At 36.8% G+C, this 20586-nt stretch overlaps 4 protein-coding genes across 6 annotated transcripts in view; 1 reads left to right on the forward strand and 3 right to left on the reverse strand.

The window, feature by feature from the left end:
• The window catches only part of LOC311288571 (uncharacterized protein), a 104780-nt gene that overhangs the window by 24308 nt on the left and 59886 nt on the right, over positions 1-20586 (forward strand). The window lies entirely within an intron of this gene.
• The window catches only part of nitr7b (novel immune-type receptor 7b), a 112372-nt gene that overhangs the window by 17789 nt on the left and 73997 nt on the right, over positions 1-20586 (reverse strand). The gene's annotated exons all lie outside the window — the stretch shown is intronic.
• On the reverse strand, positions 6339-11630 carry LOC311288106 (uncharacterized protein). 3 transcript variants are annotated; one of them, XM_084405357.1, is made up of 9 exons: positions 11165-11630; positions 10376-10455; positions 10156-10290; positions 9167-9329; positions 9003-9038; positions 7897-7952; positions 7607-7674; positions 6604-6647; positions 6339-6519 (listed from the first exon to the last, which is right to left on the reverse strand). In XM_084405357.1, exons 1-9 carry the CDS (start codon positions 11262-11264, stop codon positions 6434-6436), a joined length of 768 nt encoding a protein of 255 aa, XP_084261483.1. In that variant the 5' UTR covers positions 11265-11630; the 3' UTR covers positions 6339-6433. The 3 variants fall into 3 exon arrangements, 2 of the variants coding, with proteins under 2 accessions (XP_084261483.1, XP_084261482.1); XR_014626876.1 differs by lacking the exons at positions 6339-6519; positions 6604-6647 and having other exon boundaries at positions 7564-7674; positions 7897-9038; XM_084405356.1 differs by lacking the exons at positions 6339-6519; positions 6604-6647 and having other exon boundaries at positions 7626-9038.
• LOC311288383 (uncharacterized protein) lies at positions 11845-13582 on the reverse strand (the record flags this gene model as incomplete). The annotated part of the gene is made up of 4 exons (XM_084405781.1): positions 12989-13582; positions 12528-12887; positions 12093-12422; positions 11845-11897 (listed from the first exon to the last, which is right to left on the reverse strand). Exons 1-4 carry the CDS (start codon positions 13098-13100, stop codon positions 11845-11847), a joined length of 855 nt encoding a protein of 284 aa, XP_084261907.1. The 5' UTR covers positions 13101-13582.

Raw genomic sequence — 20586 nt, forward strand, 5'->3', positions numbered from 1 at the left:
TTGCAAGGGAGGCCATGGTTAAAAATATTTTGGCAGCTGAACATGTTCAGGAATGCATCTGCCAACACTGTTTAACTACTGAGGCCATTGTACGGTGCAGGGACTGTCTACCTAGGCAGTATCTATGCAGCATGTGTGATGGAGATGTCCATCATCACCTACCTCTCCATAACAGGGACTCTATGGCCCATGGGTTCTTCAAGCCATTGTGTCCAACCACTGCAGTGAAGAGACATTCCAAGACATTTGAGTTCTCTGAACAGGGTATGGTTTTTATATGTCCCATCATTCTTTTCATTCTGTACATCTTAAATGGCTGTACATTAGTGTAAAATTATAATTAAATATATTTAATAATTATATTAAATTATATATTTAATTTTACTTGTTTTTTAAATCCGTTACAAAGGATTTTATTATATTATTATTATTATTATTATTATTATTATTATTATTTTGCTTTTGCTTTTTTAGTCCGATATCTTCCGCTACTTTTGCCAGACAAAATCTGTGCCTGTTCAGAAGGTTCATGCAGAGTGATCAGTGGCAACCCCATTATTGTAATTAATTTTAATGGTAAGATGTATTTTTCTCTTTATGAAAACAACATATAAAGGTTAATATAAGAACTCAATGCTTGCATGTAATATCTGTGATTAGGAATTTTAAAGCTGTTGTGATGCATCACTTTTTTATTATAGGACGGTACAATCTCACCCTTCCATCACTGGAGTGCTCATGCTGCAGGACAAAATGGGCAGTGGGGCTCAGTGATCTCCTCAAGTCTGGCTACTGGCCAGCCTCTATACATTTTGAGACTGTGTATGAGGTTGGCCTTTTTAGGTCTTTTCTGGACTTAAAACTTTTTGCTCCAGGTCTTTCACGTCAAGCATTCCTTGGAATGCTTGACCGAAGAACAGAATACAATGGCAGGGTAAATATTGTTCTTCAGTGTATACTGTTAACATGCTGTTTGTTCCTTAAAGTCATTGGTTTGGTTATTTCAACAGAGTGGTAAAATATGTGGAGACACATTCCAGAAAGCCTTTCTGGAGTGGACCTTTGCCCTGCATGAGGTTGAGAGGCTTTGTGGTGTCCAGCCATTTAAATGTCCCGCTTGCAGTCCGTCCATGCATGCCATCTCAGTGGACGGTAACAGCTATACAGGTTCCATAATGCACACAGGTATGTATTTTCTTCTATTTTTTGTACATTTTTTGTACTTCTTAACTGTGTACATCATGTTTCTCTTTTTCAATAAAATTAAGGACAGATAAGGGCTACTTCGATGGCACATTCATAATGAAAGATGACGATGTTTCCTCCTTTGTGGGATATGTTCATGAAAAGACCAAGCATGTAATAACCCTTAACTTATTTTCATATTGTATATTCCAGTCCATCCACCATTATTGAAATAATAATTTTATTCGTATGTCTTGTAGGCCACAGGTAAAGGGGTGTGTGGCTCCTCTCAATGGACAGCAGCCAAGGAGTCTGCTAAAAAGTCAACATCAAAGATTGATGAGGAAGGCCTTGAGATTGCTGTGTGCCGACATGGAGGACTTTTAAAAGGCCTAAATATGTTCAGAGGCGAAATATTTGCCTATCCCCTGTTCCTTCAAAACACCCTCTCAAAAGAAAATGTGTCATTTTTCTGCTCGGATGTCGCCTGCAAGTACTGGCCATACTTAAAGAGAGTGGTGGGACACTGTCCAGAGCTAAAGCCTTTGTTAAATATGCACCCACTATTATCAGTTATGCATGCCAAAGCACATGAGTGGAGTTGCGAGGTAATATTCTTTCATTACAATAAATTATATTATTAATATTTTTGTGGTATGGACATGCACTTTTATTTCAACAGCCATTGTTGTTTTTTGTTTTTGTTGTTATTTTTGTAGATAAAATGGTCTGGAAGAAACCAAGAGGGAGCTGGTCTTACAATTGGAGAAGAGGTGGAGCAAGTCAACTCCTTCTTGTCGAGAGCTGCAATCTGCACTAAATACATGTCCAAAGCTGGTAAACTACTTTTAACAATTTAACAGTTATTTCTAAGTATAAATTAATCATGACTAACCATTTTTTTTTTATATATACATTTACTTTGACCAACTATCTAATAATAGCACGTTCAGACATGCTCACTGTTCTTGCTTCTGCATGGAACAAACGGAAATCTGAAAATCTGGCTAAATGTTTGTCTCAAAGATACATTAAGGTATTTTACTGCTGCAAAAGTCAACAATGTTTAACATAATTAAAGAAATTGTCTATTGGCATACATTGTTACACCTTTATTATCAAATTAATTTATAGTGTTTTTATATGCGTTTAGACAACCGAGAGGCTGAAACTGGAAAGTGAGAGCTTTGCAAGTCTGCAGGCTGAGCTTAATGTCAGTGATGAGGACATTCAGCAGTGGGTCAGTGATGTCCAGCAGTGGGCCACAGGTAATACATTTTGAATGGCCTGTTTTAATTTATGTAATAAAATGAATATATCAGAATATATCAAATTTGTAATGCTAATTTATTTGTTTGTGATGTAGGTTCAAGTGCAAAGGATGACTCTGGACTTGAGGGCAGAATTCGATGCCTTTATGTCAGCATAAAACTGAGAAAACATTATCTGTACCATCAGACAGGTCAGATTAAATGATAAAAAATGAATTCACATAAGTTAAGGAATGTTGTGAGTGCTTTATACTAATGTTGTTGATTTATTAGATAGCAACAAGAGAAGGCACAAAATAAGGAGGAGAATTAATGAAGACAAGTCAACCTTGGCAGCTGCCATTAAGGACTTCAATGAACAGTCAGTCCACCAGCTTCCTTCTGTGGATGAGCTGCTCACAGCTGATCATTTCCAGTGGCCATGGGAATGCCCTGACACTAGTAATTAACTTTTAAAAAAAAATCAGTGTATTTGATAAACATTGTTTGATGTTAATATAGTCCTCAGTGTAAAAGATGGTAATTTAAGACCTTCGTTAATTGCAGGTAACGGCAACCTCTCAACCAAGAAGATGGTCTTTGACCGGGTCATGTTGCTTTCCCGGTCCATGCTCCATGAGGGATCTCTCAATTCAAATTCAAAATAACAGTGAGTAGCCATAATAAAATCCAATAACCAATGAATTGCTGCAATTAAAACATTTAGGATTGATTATTTATTCCTTTTGTGTGTAGACAGCGACTTTGAGCTATCAGAGGAGAGCTCCAATGGACTACTGTGCCTTCTAAAGAGAAAACTGGAAGACCTTCAGTTTCTGCAAAATAATGCTAGGATGTTATACCGACAATGTGTTCTGGGACAGGCATCAGACAACATTCTGTTTGATAACATTTCAGATGAAGAAACTGAGGCAGTAAACTACAGCTCTGATGAAACAAACAGTGATGAGGACTAAACCGGAGCATGTAAAGTAGACAGATACTTAAGAGTTGCAGTGTGTGCCTTTATCTTTCATTGATAGAAAGTGTATATGTGTGTACACACCACACACACACACACACACACACACACACACACACACACACACCACACACACCATACACACACACCACACACCACACACAGACAGTTTTCACCTAACAAATGTTTTTTTCCCTACTGTAAGCAAAATAAAATACTTGTACAGTGATTAACAAAAACAGTCTTGTCTTTTTATCTCCTTTATTTATCTCTGTTCAGGCAGGTCTTATGTGGTTTGCAGATAATTCTGCAGTATTTTCTCCTTTAATACATACTGTTCTGATAAATACTATAACATTTTGTAGTAACAAATTGTAGGTGGTTACTGATTTGAAATAACATGACAAATTGTAGGTGGTTACTGATTTGAAATAACATGACAAATTGTATTTTTAATTTTTTACATAATCCATTACAATGCACATTTAAGGTAATTTAATTGACTATGTTTTGATTACTTTTGACCCAACTCATTTATCACATTGATTTTGATAGAATAATCTTGTACATTATTTATATAAAAATACAAAGATAAAAGAAAATATATTCCATTCTTCATCAATAACATAACAACATGATTCTTTATCAATAACATGACTTAATTTTATTATTGACCTAAATTAGTAACTAGAAATCTCGGGCTTACTTCTAGTAAATATATTATGTAAAAGGTTCATCTGACAAAATTTGGGGGGAAACCCTGCATTGCATGTAAATATGAAATGACATGAATTTGTACTTTTTAGTGTGCTTAAAATACAAAAGCCTTCCGAAGACAGTAATGCATAGTTAAATGACTCAGTGAATGATAATCAAATAATACTGTTTCCACCAGGAGTTGATTAGATATTCAATGTTGCAATTTTGAGAAAACAATTAAAACATACCGTTTTTTAATGATTTCTGTAAATCCAGTGATCAAATACTGTGTTTTGCATGAGTTTTCAGTGATAGACACATGACTAGTGGCTAATCAGTGAGTGCTACTCCACAAACCTGGAAGGAAGACTTTCTGAATGTATATAATCAGAAGGCTTTTTTAGAAAGGAATTTTAAAAGATAAAAAAGAAGTAGGGAGAATATACAGTATATATATTTTTTTTATTCACTTCCATTTGTGACAATAACATGTACTCAATAAAAATTACTGTAGTCTGGTTATGAGTATTTTAAAATATAATAATCTAATCACAAGTACTTAATTTTGGAATCTGATTACATAATCCAGTTACTACCCAGCAATGAACATTGTATACAATAAAATACATAAAAAGTATGTAGAATTGCATTTTAGATATAGTACAAGTCCCTGTATATAGTTGTCTTGTGCCACAATACAGAATCTTAAAAAGCATTTTATTAATAATGTCTTAGGTTAGGGTTAGGGCTTGCACTTAGGGTTAGAGCTGCCCTAATGTAAGTAACCAAGAACATGTAAAAATTCACCCAGAAAGTGGCCCATTTTATCAATGTTTATAAACTTGCAACAACTTACATAATGGCAAGTTGTTTAAAAGACAATATAAATGTGACTCAACAGATTTTGTTGTCCATGATGCAAATACATCTGATCTCTGTATGTTTTACTGCCCTTATACCCTGAGGGAAGTTATGCTTAGGGTTAGGGTTAGGATCTCAGTAAAGGGGTAATTTCTCACAACATAGCAACACCGCTTTGTTAACTGAATGCATTACTTACATAATAATAACAGCAACACGTACTTTGCAACATTAAACGGTTTTTAATATGGGCTTAAAGATTGTCCAACCACAGAGAATCCTACAGGTGCCAAGGGAAGGTCAGAGCCAATGAAAACCCAATTGAGCAGATGCGTCACACTTACTTGTCCATATATGGTCATTTATGACAGAATCTTCCAGGTTCTTGTGGTGAATGAACAGATTATAATTTAAACATTTATTTGCCCCCATTAAATATCAAACTAAAACGACATATTGCATTTTGGGGTTAACCTGATGCCGCAGAGGATTTGTTGATTACAGTGAAACTTTTTCTTCCTTTGCTTACAAAAAAATAGTCGGATAATTATTAAAGTATTGCAGTATTTCTTGACCAAAGTGCAGCTACTCAAATGAAGTGCTTCTGTAACATTTAGTGTATCTATAGTAAATTAAAGGTATACATTTAATCACTTCTGTGTTTCCTGGATTTTTTTTACAAAACAGTTTTTTCCTCAATATCTCTCATCTTAACAATACATTAACTATAACTTTTGGTCACCCGATTTAATTTGATCAGAAGGGATGTGTAAGAACTATTATTTGAAAAACCTCTCTGTTTTATATTATTAAAAGCATTGTTTGACTATACAAGGGTAAACATTTGATAATTCTATTATGGTATTTACCAAATATTCTTATGCATTAATGCAGTAGTGATACTTCACTTTCTCTAGACTCAATCGCAATCTGTGTCTATGTGCTAATATATGACAATATAATATACCTTGTACATCTAGCCTCTAGTCTAGAGATAATATGGTTGTTCAAATCAACATATTTACTGATAGACAAGTATATATATATATATATATTATACTGTACACACACAATGAGCTTACATTCAAAAATTATTATGTAAGACTACAAATGACTTCATATTTCCTTGAGCCCTTCCTGATAGTTTCCCCAATGTTGTGGCTTTCCTGGGTGCACCAGTGTCCTCCGCACTCCAAAAACATGCAGGTATAGTTAATCAAGAACTACAGGCTATATTGTATGTATCATCTCTGTGACAGACTGGTCACCTGTTCAGGGTGATTTTCTACCTTTGGCTTGTGGTAGCTGGGATAAGCTCCTGGATATTTCAGGCACAAAAACGGTCAAAAGATGTAATTGGACATTGTGAAAACACAAACCTTTATTTGTCCACTATACTGTAACAGACACTGTGGTTCAAAAACAAACAAACAAACAAACAAACAAAAAACTGTCTTCATGTACCGGTAATGTAATTAACATTGATTGAGAGTAATTTGAACATGATCTTCAGGCTGCCAGGTGGGTGGCCATGTCTTCTTACTGGAAAAAAGTAAAAACAACAATCAATAAATGAGAAATTTACAGAGGCGAATAAAGTTGCCATGTAGGTTTACTTATTCTTACCAGGATGGACAAGGCAACCAATGCACCAACACCTCTTTACGTCCCTGTGAATTAGGTAAAAAATAAAGAGCCAATTACAAAACAAATCATCATTACATTTCAGTCTTTACATATCATTACATCACTTATAGTACATCACTTAATTTTTAAAGCATTTAATGTAACTCATCAAAAACCTTTAACAAAGCACATGACATGTGGCATTACTGTGGTACAGCTGCAGGTCGGAGTTATGTACGTAACAAAAGGTGGATGCTACTACAACAGAAACTAACCTCTAACATTTACAGACAGCTTTCACGACCAATTAAAAAGACCTTGCTCCACAAACAAAGCTCCAACATACCCACACTTGCAAAAACACACTACAGCAGGTTTTGTCATCAAAGTATGCAATCTGAAATTTGAATTCCAATTCATCATTTAGAATTCTTATCATCTTAACCAAAACTGACCCATAAATGCCACTCAGGCAAAGCCTAACAGACTGAAGAGCAACTTCAACAACTGCTGTTAACATTCAAAAGCAATGGAAATATACACCTGACCTTTACATGTTATATAGTTAGATTATATGTTATATTCATACTACACTGTAGAAGCCAACACTGTAGTACTGTACAGAATATTTTATAATAAAATATGAATTTACAATTCTTCACCTTATTAATAACTGTTTGTGTATTGGTTTGTGATCTTGTACCTTATGCTCTTTTCCACTGCCTGTACTCAGACTGTAATCAGTAAGCAAATATGAATTCCATTCCAGATGTTTAATTTTTGCAATAAAGTACCCTACACATTTAGCATATATTGAATGTGGAGTTCTTAACATTACAACAGAGCTAAATATTTTGGGATACTGATCCATTCATTTGAGCAAAAACATAAATTAATTACTTAATTTAATAAATTATTTAAATTAATTATCTTTACATGAAAACGTCACCGGTATTATAGAACACACAACATTAACAGATTGAAGATACAGAACAATACCTACCTTTCTGAGACGCGTCTTGGATACAAATTCCACTGGAAATACGTCCAGAGACGCATGGAATGGACATTCTGTACAAATGTAAAATTTGGTTAGAAATGAATGAATTACTTAACTTGAACAGAGAATGTCTAAAAGTTAAAATGCAAAACAATTTTTAAACATCTAAAAATCTAAACAGCATTGAAACAATTATAAACATCAATATTATGAGAACTTTCCAAATGGATGACTGACAATGTGTAATAGACTAGCAATGCAAAGAGCTAACTGTATTGTATAACATTTTATACCTGTGTCTGTATTTTTTTGCCGCTTTCTCTTTGCTGCCATGTTGACAGTTGATTTGCTGTGAAGTAAAAAAAAAAAAAAAAAAAAAAAAAAAAAAAATTAGCCTTAGTTCAAGTTCACATTGTTCCTTGCTCATTGTACTGGCTTTACCCAAAGTCATTTCACTCTGCGCTCATCTCTGAAATGACTCTTGGGCATCTAAGTGCAGCTCCTATCTCTCTGAATGGGAAAACATCAAATTCTCCAAAACTGTTAAATTATTACATTTAAGATTAAATTTCAGATTGGAAATCACCAATAAAATCTGACAACAACAGTCTCATAATTTTTTCCCCCTATGCTCCTAATACATGTATAAACAATTTCAGGCTGGAGCAGCCCATGAGCAGTCATACACGGGAATCTCTGAATACTGTCTATTTCATTACAACCGGAGCTTCTAACAGCAGTTGGGATGACGTGTTAACTTTTCTAATCAACAATTTGCTCTTTTATTTAGAAGGTTGGATTAATTTGCCATGTTGGGAATAATTAATGAGTAATAGGAGTGTAATGTTCTCATATATCTAGAGTCTTTGCTTCAGCCCATCTTCTTCTACTCACCATTCTGGTTTTAATACGACTCCCTCTATCTCTCTTCTCTCTTCCATTTCATTCATCTTTAGTGCACTACTCATTCTTTTCTTTGCCTGTTTCTTCATCTCCTTTGCCTGTTTAGTCTTTTTTGTCACTTTCATGTCTCCTTCCTCAACAGGTCTCTCTGGTCTCCCTCCACTTTCTGTCTGTTGTTCTTCAATTTGCTCTTTATCCTCCGATCTTTCCTTCATCCTCACTTCTACATTTTTCTCTGATAAAATGTCCTCTTCATCTTCTACAGCCTCTTCTAAGTCCTGACTCTCTGTCCTATCACCCTCTGTGTCCTCTTGTTCATTTTCTGGACTTTTGAATCTCTGTTCCTCAACAGGCCTCTCTGGTTCTTCCTCCCCTCTTTCTATCTGTTGTTCTTCGATCTGCTCTTCATCCTCCAGTCTTTCCCCTTCTACATTGTTTTCCAGTATAATGTCCTCTTCTACAGTCTCGTTCAAGTCCTGCCTTTCTGCTTCATTACCTTCTGTGACCTCTTGTTCATCTTCTGGACTCAAACCTTTAAAAAAGTACCATTAAAGTCATATTAAAACACATTAAAAAAACTTTGAAATAAAGTGCACTTTAACATAGAAACTTGTATAGCTACAGTATTTAGGTGTCAGTGCTTGCAAATATACAATTTACCCTGTAAAATATGCTCAAAGAGGATGAGCATTTTTTCCATCACCATATGTCCCTCAGTTGGGAACTCAAAGGGACACTGGATCTCTGCTGTCCACTTACGGGCCTTCGAACATTTCCCTAGTAGGAGAAGAGGAACATATCCCAGAGCTTTCAGCTTCTCCATCTAAAATTAAGAACGTCAAACAGTACAGTTTTTAAAAATGGTTCATAATAATTCTGAAAGAAACAGTTAAAAAATATGCTTAGCATCATGTGACTCGAAGGCAACATGTGTTTATTTATTTTTTTAAATGTCCAGGCTTATTATTTATATTATATTATTAAAAAAATTCTGAAAGGCTATTCAGACTGTATTTTTTCAAACAACAACAACAACAACAACAACAAAAAACAGAAAAACAAATCAAGGCTTCTGCTAAAGTTGAGTATGACAAGCTTTCTGCTTTCAATGAACATCAGTTCACTTGGTAGCCATATTTGCAACGCCTCCAGGCAACTTTTTTTTAGGTTATGCAAGGCTAAATGTTATTTACTTGAATGGGGAACTTCTGAAATCTCAAAACAAATTAGCACTAAAATTTGGCATGAACTGTGTCATAAGAGTATAGAAATAGAGTAAATAGAGTTAAAACTGTAAATTTTGTTTAGATTTAGTTATTGTGCATGTGCAGTAGTTCTCCTTTTTCTGGGAAACAGAGCTTCTACGTAATGGCTGCTGCAGTGATGACTTTATGACTTTACCAACTGCCTAGTAGCTCTTTTATTTACAAGAGTTCTGCCCATTAGTGGCACATTAGTGGAAATAATATGAATAACTTTTTATTTGAACTGTCAGTTTACAGGAATTACAATTTATTCATGATCATGTAATGTATTATGTTTATGTACTTGTATGTTAAACATCTTTATACTGTATAGCCTCCAATATAAATGTTTTAGTTTAGAACAAAGTGTGAGGTAATGAAATCATAATGTTGAACTTTGCTTACTATGATGGCTAAATTGTCAAGGACTTTGGATTGATTCCTTGATGCAACTGTTGTTTTTGCCCACTGCTGGGCTTTGGCACGGAACTTTGCCAACCGCACTGACTGCTTATATTTAAAATCAAGCAATTTTCCACACTACGAAAAGAGAAACAGAAATACATTGAGTATTAAAATAAATGCAATGCCACATAAAGAAACAGTGTTAGTTATGCAAAATCACCTTAAAACAGGACCGGTGGCGGCAGTTCATCCTAATCTTGCAGTGGGGACACTGGCGTAAGGTTGAACCTGGCATTTGGACTATACAAAAACAAAACAAAATGACTAAATTACATAAATACATAAAAGGTAGACATCAAGTACAAAACTTAAATTAAAGATTAATTTATCTTTGATAAGTATATAGTTTTTGAGAGCTGTGTGTGTATGTATGTATATACATAACACACACACACACACACACACACACACACACACACACACACACACACATACATACACGTGTGTGTCTATATATATAGATGTGGTACCTCTCAAAAACTACATACATATTAAAGACTAATAATAACTCATTTATTTTCATTATCATCAAATGTTTTCAGTATTTGCCAAGATAAAAAGTATGGGATCATTTTGCAGGGCTGTTAAAATCCACACATCTGTGATCTACACGTAATGCCTGGTATTGACTTAAAGTAGTGTGCAGTTATCTCATCATAAGGTAACCACTAACATATGGTGCATCAATAAAAAGCAATTGTTATGAAGAAATTGAAATTAAAGAAATTGTCTTACACTACATTTTATCCTAAAATATTTAATAATAAATTATTTTAAACAGACATTAATCGCCTGACAACTAAGGGCTTACATGTGCATGCTCACTTTAAAGAATAACGTTTGATGCTGACAGCATTGACACGCATTAGATATCGGAAGTAACACTTGCATTTACAATAATTTGGGTTAACAAGAACTGAAATGTTTTATTCTTTTGCTAAATACTTACTTGTGTATTCTGATGTTTCAATGGAAGAACGAAGAATGGCGAACTTGAGCACTGTATTGAGGGGCGGGAAGTGATGAGGGCGCTGAAAATGTTTAAACATTTGATTGGTTGCCAAGCGGTAGTGGGTGTTTCCTGGAGCAGCGAATGACTAAAATTCAGGCCAATGTAGGCTAATTTTTTTAATTTATTATTATTATTATTATTATTATTAGTTAATACTTTTACCATTCCAAATACAATCACAAACAAAGAAAAAAAAATGCGTGTATGAGTCAAAAAGACAAAAGCAGAGAGCAGAATAAATAAAGCAGAAGCAGACAGATATATAACTACTATAACTAGCATAAATTATTCACATTAAATTATTGAAAATTCTGCAAACATTTTGTTTCCCGGAAATGGATTGTTTAGAATTAAACTGTAAAAACAGTCCCCGACTATTAATGAGCAAGCGTGTAATATTAGATGTAGTAATAACATTCGCCCCCATTAGAGATTATGAGATATGTTTCTGTACAAAAATAAATAATTAAAACAAATAAATAAAAATAATAACGCGTATTTCTGCATTCACCTTCGGCATCTGCACGAGATGAATCGTGAATCTTCGTACGATTAAGGGGCGGGACGATGACGTTGACTATAATACATTTCTGCGTGCAATGTATACGCATTTTCCATCAATAGAAGTTTAACGGGAGGGTTTTGCGTACCATATGAACGCAAACTGTGACTGCGTGCAATACATACTCATTTTCCATCAATAGAAGTTTAACGGGAGGGTTTTGCGTACCATATGAACGCAAAATGTGACTTTGGCGTGTAAATACTACGCCAAATGAAAATGAAAACTCGTGGTATAGATACGCAGTAGTAAGAGACTGGGTTGAGCTAAACATTTCAACAAGACATTTGCATTTCATCTTACCTCTAAAATTGAGTTGAGTTCCTTTTCCAAACAGTATCTCTCCACATGCGGCCACAGCGCAGTAGTAAATCCCAGCATCAGAGTCACTGATGTTGCTCTTGAGGAGATTGTAGACACAGCTCTGCGTTTGAGACTCACTGCTGTTCTTACACTGACCATTTCTCTCTCCTTTGGTGTAAAGGACTCCTTGAGAGTCTCCCAAGCTTTGTCTGAACCAGTAGACGCTGTGTTCTCCAGCACAACTCTCACTGAAGATGCTGCACTGCAAATTCACTGAATCCCCTGGATGAAGCGTGTCTATCAAAGACTGCTGAAGAGTTGTGTGTCCAGCTTGAAAAGTGACATAAAAGGAACAGAAATAGTAAGAAAAAAAAGAAGAAAAAATTCAGATTTCATAAATCAAACAAAGCTAAAATAACAAGCAGTGAAACTTACCTTTGAAAAATAATCTAGTGCCTGCACCCATTCCAATGCTGTAATATGATGTGACGACACAGTAATATGTTGCTGAGTCTGAAGGCTTTGTCTTTAAAATGATTAGATTAAAATGATCATCACCTTTGGTAACATTAAAACGACTCATTTTCTCAAAGTCCTTATTCCAGCTGGGTTGTTGATTTAAATATAAAGACACAATTTGTATGAATCTTCCATCAGCCGTCTGTTTAAACCATGCTTTTGTCGATTGCAGAAGTTTTGAAAAGCTGCAAGTAAGATTCACATCCTCTCCAGCTCGAACTACTTTTACATCTTCCTGAACAACATCCACATTAGAGGACACATCAGAGGAGCAGACTGCAAAATCAAACACACAATAGTAACATTTAGAGTTGAATGTGTTAATAAATAAATTGGTAACTTGTTTAATGTTTACAAAGTAATTTAGGTATATTTACATATTGTTGAGGAAAGCAAAAAAATGAAGTAATATCTCATGATCAGTCGTCTTCCAAAATTATCCTCAGGCTTTGAATTCCCCTGAAAAAGCAAACGAATGAGCCACACCATCACACACGCTAAAGAATAAGGGTAGATCACTAGACGGTGTCCTTACCATGTGTCCATCTGTCTCTGCTTCAGTCAACTGAGGCACATGTGCACTTTCACCTTAACTTTTCTGCTTTCACACATTTTAACCACATCAAAAAAAAAAAAAAAAAAAAAAAAAAAATCTAACCTAACCATCTTTCCATTGCTCCAAAAAACTCTCTTATTTATTTAGATAGGTGTTATTAATACTAATGCTTAGTAAGTTGGCCTCTCTCAAAACTATGTGGTTAATATGTTGTTTTATTGCTAATGCTTGATGTGGTTTGATAAAGGGGGGGAAAAGGCAGGAAATAAGATGTTAAAAGAAGCATGTAACCAGAAGACAAACCTTTAAAGGGCCTCACAAGAAAGTTCTTCTTCAAGCCCCTGCCCCTTTTGTCTCAAAATGTATTGTGCCCCTCTCTGATAAATGTAAATAATAATAATTATTAAAATTAATATTATAATAAATAACAATACACTTATACACCATTGCCACTAACAATAAATAAAATGAAAATCAGTTGTTCATGCCTGTGTGTCACCACTGTGTGACCATGGTGACAGTCTGAGTGTGGTCGAAAAAGATCTGCAGTGAACCAAAGACAGTCTCAAAAACGCGGTTTGAAATCACTGGTGTTTCTGACATCACAAACTACCTTAAAGACACATCTTACAATGTCGGAAAAATCCGGGAGGCCCTCCCAGAGAGATACCATAAATACCTGATCTTCCTACACAGCTTCTCTGGCTGCGATACCGTATCAGCAATTTCTGGGTTTAGCAAACCAACTTTGCTCACTAAGCTCTGCAAGACTGACAAAGCAGAGGGGGCCATGGATGTGTTCAATGACATCAGAGCCAAGAAAAGTGACATCATCAAAGCTGGCTGCGAACTGTTCAAGCTCATATTCTGCGGAAATCCACCTGAAGATTTGGAAGACTTAAGATTTGATATCATCAGCAAGCGCCCGCTTCACTATATCTCCAGACCAGAGATTGGCTACTGCTACAAAGTCCATCACTGGATGTCCTTGAGTATGGATGGAAACAAGGAGACCAAGGTTAAATGCACCAGTCCCTACAACAGATCCTATTGCACCAGACTACCTTCTGAAGTTTGTCAGCTGCAATTGTGCAGGGAACTGTGACACTCTCAGGTGCTGCTGTAAAAAGCAAGGCATCAAGCATATTTCTGTTTGTGGGAACTGTCATGGTAACTCTTGCCAGAACATCAACCAGCCAGATGATAACAGAAGTGAGGAAGATGTAGGGGAGTTGGATGAGGTTTGTTAAATTTTAAACTGTTTTAGTAAGTTTTCACGAGTTCACACTTACATACAATTTGAGGGGGTAAAGTTGAATGCGTATTTGGCGTGCTGTCCGGAGGGAGGGCTCCGAGCTCGGAGTTCAGCCCGAACCCAGAGTACTCCCCCCGTATGTAAGTGTTTAGGACTAGAAGTGTGGAGAATGGGTGGTGGGGGGATGCTGCAAAACTGTCAATGGATTGAGGTGAGACAGCTGAATGTATATATACCTCTTACCATTGATTGCTGAGTGCTCTCCACTTGTGTTAAATATTATGAATGTGCTCCTCCCAAACTTTGTTAATAAAACCTCATTTGTTTTGTAATTGTTCAATAAAACCACTTTTTATGGATTTTTATGGACTTATGGAGTCATTTTTATTCAAAACTAATGGCTGGGATATATTCAGCACCCCTAAAAACCCCTAGTTAGACATCTCAAAAGGTAATATTGGTAAAAAAAAAAAAATTTTTTTTTAAAAAATGCATTATTTTTATCCAGGCCGTCTGGGCACCCCAACTTTGATCGCCTCTCCAGGCGTTTCCCCGAGGATTTGGCCGTGGATAAATTGGGAGGTGTTACTAGACACCTATAGGAACACATGGTAAAAAAAGCTAGTCAGCAAGGTAGTCGACAGAGATGCGCGGATGGCCTATTATTTCAACCGCAACCGCGTCACAAAACTCATCATCCGTCCGCCATCCATCTGCACCAACGTTTTTTTACCAATTTTCAAAGCCAAACCCGCCCGCCATTCGCTGATTGTTTTAAGGTCTATGGGCGATGCAAGGCGCAAAGCCGCGAGGCTAGAAAGCTCTTGTCTGTTCTAGAAAGGATACTGATCCAATGCAGCAGAGATATTTAACCCCTTCCCCATCACCCCCAATTTTGGCAAGTGCTGCATACATGAAATGCCCAAAATAAAAAGGTTACTGCTCATAAGTAATTCTGAATAGAAACATAACACACATACATTTAGAAAGCCAACACTTGAGAGTTTATAGTTCAAGACTCAAAATTAACCAGACTGTTATTAATATTGAGATATATAAGCTCAAACATATTTTGAACTAAAATAATCTGGGATCACCAGTGATCCCTGACAGGTAAGGGAGGCTAAAGTCCCTACTAGTATAGCCTATTGGCTATGTTGTATCCCAGAATATCAGCAGTGAACTCCGTCTCCGATCGGCGCACAGAGACAAAAATAAATAAATAGCCTAAATAAAAATGCACATTGGCAAACCTGACCTTACCTGACTAGGCTATACTGTACAATTTTATCATTGTAATAAAAAACACAATTTGGCACATTTACATTTACATTTACATTTATTCATTTAGCTGACGCTTTTATCCAAAGCGACTTACAATTGCTATATACACTCACCTAAAGGATTATTAGGAACACCATACTAATACTGTGTTTGACCCCCTTTCGCCTTCAGAACTGCCTTAATTCTACGTGGCATTGATTCAACAAGGTGCTGAAAGCATTCTTTAGAAATGTTGGCCCAAATTGATAGGATAGCATCTTGCAGTTGATGGAGATTTGTGGGATGCACATCCAGGGCACGAAGCTCCCGTTCCACCACATCCCAAAGATGCTCTATTGGGTTGAGATCTGGTGACTGTGGGGGCCATTTTAGTACAGTGAACTCATTGTCATGTTCAAGAAACCAATTTGAAATGATTCGAGCTTTGTGACATGGTGCATTATCCTGCTGGAAGTAGCAATCAGAGGATGGGTACATGGTGGTCATAAAGGGATGGACATGGTCAGAAACAATGCTCAGGTAGGCTGTGGCATTTAAACGATGCCCAATTGGCACTAAGGGGCCTAAAGTGTGCCAAGAAAACATCCCCCACACCATTACACCACCACCACCAGCCTGCACAGTGGTAACAAGGCATGATGGATCCATGTTCTCATTCTGTTTACACCAAATTCTGACTCTACCATCTGAATGTCTCAACAGAAATCGAGACTCATCAGACCAGGCAACATTTTTCCAGTCTTCAACTGTCCAATTTTGGTGAGCTCGTGCAAATTGTAGCCTCTTTTTCCTATTTGTAGTGGAGATGAGTGGTACCCGGTGGGGTCTTCTGCTGTTCTAGCCCATCCGCCTCAAGGTTGTGCATGTTGTGGCTTCACAAATGCTTTGCTGCATACCTCGGTTGTAACGAGTGGTTATTTCAGTCAAAGTTGCTCTTCTATCAGCTTGAATCAGTCGGCCCATTCTCCTCTGACCTCTAGCATCAACAAAGCATTTTCGCCCACAGGACTGCCACATACTGGATGTTTTTCCCTTTTCACACCATTCTTTGTAAACCCTAGAAATGGTTGTGCGTGAAAATCCCAGTAACTGAGCAGATTGTGAAATACTCAGACCGGCCCGTCTGGCACCAACAACCATGCCACGCTCAAAATAGCTTAAATCACCTTTCTTTCCCATTCTGACATTCAGTTTGGAGTTCAGGAGATTGTCTTGACCAGGACCACACCCCTAAATGCATTGAAGCAACTGCCATGTGATTGGTTGATTAGATAATTGCATTAATGAGAAATTGAACAGGTGTTCCTAATAATCCTTTAGGTGAGTGTATGTCAGAGGTCGCACGCCTCTGGAGCAACTAGGGGTTAAGTGTCTTGCTCAGGGACACATTGGTGTCTCACAGTGGATTCGAGCACATCATTTCAACATGCTGCTATTTAGCCAGGCTTGGGAGGGTTACTTTAAAAATGTATTCCGTTACAGTTACAAATTACTTCCTAAAAAAAGTATTCAGTAACGTAATCCAAGTACTATAATATGAAAGTAATGTAACTGATTACTTTTGGATTACTTCAAGGTCACGTATATAAATAAAGTCAAGCAAGAAGAAATAATAAACAAAAATAAATAAATAAAACTTTTATTTATTAAGAATTTGGTCCAGTGTACAATATTTGCAAAATATACACACAGGCCTGAATATATATATTTATGTAAAGGGCTATACAGACATCTAGTGGCTAATGTATGGTATTACAGATTATTTTGTTTTATTTTTAACAAATTTTTAACTAAAAAATAAAAACACAACATTTAGTTGTGTAAAACAGTTTATTTTAAAATAGGCCTACATGTTGACTAAAGCCGTGATCTTTCTTAATTTGCCTGACTGAACTTGGGGCGTTGGCAGTGGGAGTTCCCCTACGTTACCTAGACAGCGAACATCCCGTTACGTGAGAAAAGATTAAGAAAGGACATTTTGGGTACTAAAAAAGATACTCTCCTAATTTCTACAAAATAGCAGCGGAATTTCCATTAATTAAAAGCGATTTTACCCGCAGGCAGCATCGTTTCTACTAGCAGCAGTGATTCAATCTGCGTCTGAGGAGATTGTAGAAAGCTGTTATTTGCACACGCACCAGCGCGTGGCACACGTGAGTCATTACTGGCAACAGAACCAGGAACTACTGTATAATCAAGCAGCGCTTAATATAGTGTTATTATGCCAAAATACTTATTTATTTAGTTTCAAATGAAACCATTGTAATCCTGAAAGTATTCCCCCTTTTTTCAAAATGTAACTATAATCTGATTACAACGTTTTTTGACGTAACTGTAACGGATTACAGTTATTGGATTTTTGTATCCTGATTACATAACGCCGTAACATGTATTCCGTTACTCCCCAACCCTGTATTTAGCCTACTACTAATTAATGCCAAATGCACTTTATTTGTTAGCAAAAAGAAAGAAAGCTCGAATAAAATAACAAGTCATTCACATTATAGGCTAATTAACTCGTCACTCGTAACACGTCAGGGTGACGACTAGGACGAGCCTGTTCTGAAGACTCCTGTTAATTTTGACTTCATGGGAAGAGAGTGCGTCTTTATCAGGCAGACAGTGCAATTCATTTTATACCAGCAGGCCTATCAATCATTTGATTGGTTCAACCGCCACCCGAACGAATTTAATTAAAATATTATTTTTCATCAAGTCATCTGCCCAAACCGCAGAGTCCGTGGCTGTAACCACCAACCGCGCATCTATAGTAGTCAAGGCATACATAGATAGCAAAACATGTGGTCCCGTGAGGAAAAAAAGTACATATGTTTTGCCAATAGATCTGCTGTTTTGGGGGTGTTTTTTCTATCCCTTCCTGTCTCCTGGCTATGTCATCATTATGCAGATAAATGCATATCTGCCGATGCATCAGCTTGTTTTCTCACTCAACAGCACATGTATATTACTTGTATTGTCTATTTCTCTCATTACCCTGTGCAGCTGTGTATTGTGAAAAGTTTACAAATGTGTATCAATAGTCTTTTCAACTGTGCACAATAGCTTTATTGGCACTGGCTATACAAATGTGTCTGTTACATGTACAGCAGCAGCAGCAGCAGCAGCAGCAGCATGTCTTACATGCTCTCAGCAATCTCTGTGAATGTATTCGCAGTAGCAAGTCTCAGTACTTGCTCTGGAGCAGCAGCAGCGTAGCAGATCTATTCCGCCAAGACCAAATACATTAACATTGCCAATCCATTACTATGCCAATCTCTATTTCCATACCCGTGTCCCGAGAGTTGTCATGACATAACTTAACAGAGCCAAACATGTTACAACATCACTGGTCCACATTCGTGCATCGTAAGTAATGATGTACTTCCGAGTGAACAAGACAGAGGGAAAATTGCATTTAAAGGTGACATATTTATATTATGCCCCTTCTCACAAGATGTAATATACATCTATGGTGTCCCCAGAATGTGTCGGTGAAATTTCAGCTCAAAAAACCTCCCAGATCATTTATTATAGCTTGTCAAATTTCTCCCTTTTTGGGTTTGAGCAAAAACTCACCTTTTGTGTGTGTCCCTTTAAATAAAAATGAGCTGCTGCTCCTCCGCCCCGTTCAGAAGAGAGCCAATCCTTTACACGAGCTTCGGATACTCCGGCAATAAACAACACACAAATCTCACTCATCCAAAGACCCAGAAATAACCAGGGGCTCGTTCTTCGTACGTTGCTTATTACATCCGAGATCAAATGACACATCCAAGATGATTTCATCGTGCTAATCATAATCCGGCTAATTGAGTTCTTCGAACACACTTGCCGGATAGGATTAGTATCGCTGGATTGAGTTATCTGAGATAACTGCGCGTTCACGCGCTGGTTTAAAAGGGGATATGTATCGATAGTGGAAACATTGATCAGCAACGCTGCCATTGGCTGCTCAGCATGGCCAAAGAGCGTGCACAGTTTTTCTCATATTATATCTATGTTTTTTCTCCTCAGCAGAGCAAGAACTAATAGTCGAAGTTTATTCGGAATTTTAATGTTTTAATCAAAACGCCAGGGAACACCTCAAAGTCTGCAAAAGCCAGGAGAGAAGGCTGGCAAAAAGTAGCAGACAATTTAAATCCGTTAGAAGTGGCCATGTTAGATGTTTTTATCACTTATTAGCCTATATTTTTGTATTTTAATAATTGCATAATTACTTTGTTCATTGTAATGTCAGAGTCACCACACTAGAATATGGGAACAAATAAAAGTGAAGTACAAAAATATTCTAATGGTAATTTTTTGTTATATTATAGTCTCTTTTATGAAAGGCACTGTTAAATAAATGGTTGTCTGTTTATAAAAGCAATCAAGAAAAAGGCTGAGAAAAAAAAAAGATCTTAGTAGCCTACACTGTATTTTTGCTGCATTAAATTAAGGCCGTAGCTATAGTAGGGTACAGTTTGTGCTGTAGTAAAAGCCTGACTCCGACAAGTCGAAAATAAATGTGCGTTTCCAACAAATTAATAATGTAAACGACAATCTCATGAGTCACGAGGAAAAAAATATATATATCAGAAAGTGCACTATCGCACTGCGCTGGACTTCCCGTATCATCTCCGTTTATGAGCCGCAGTCTAATCCTGTTTACATGAAATAAGCCTGCTCCCGAGCAGGTTTAAGATTGCGCACCTGTTGCTATGACAGCAAGTCCAGGATGAGCGTCGAAGAACCAAACAATCCAAGATCATGCCAAATCGTCAACAATCAAATCCAGCTAACTGAGTTAGCGACGTACGAAGAACGGGCCCCAGTAGCGGAGTGCAGCCTTACAGAGAGACTCAGGAAGAGCAAATTTAGTTGCACCAGGGTGTTTCTGA

This window comes from Rutilus rutilus (assembly GCF_951802725.1).
Source record: "Rutilus rutilus genome assembly, chromosome: 3".
Lineage (NCBI taxonomy): Eukaryota > Metazoa > Chordata > Actinopteri > Cypriniformes > Leuciscidae > Rutilus > Rutilus rutilus.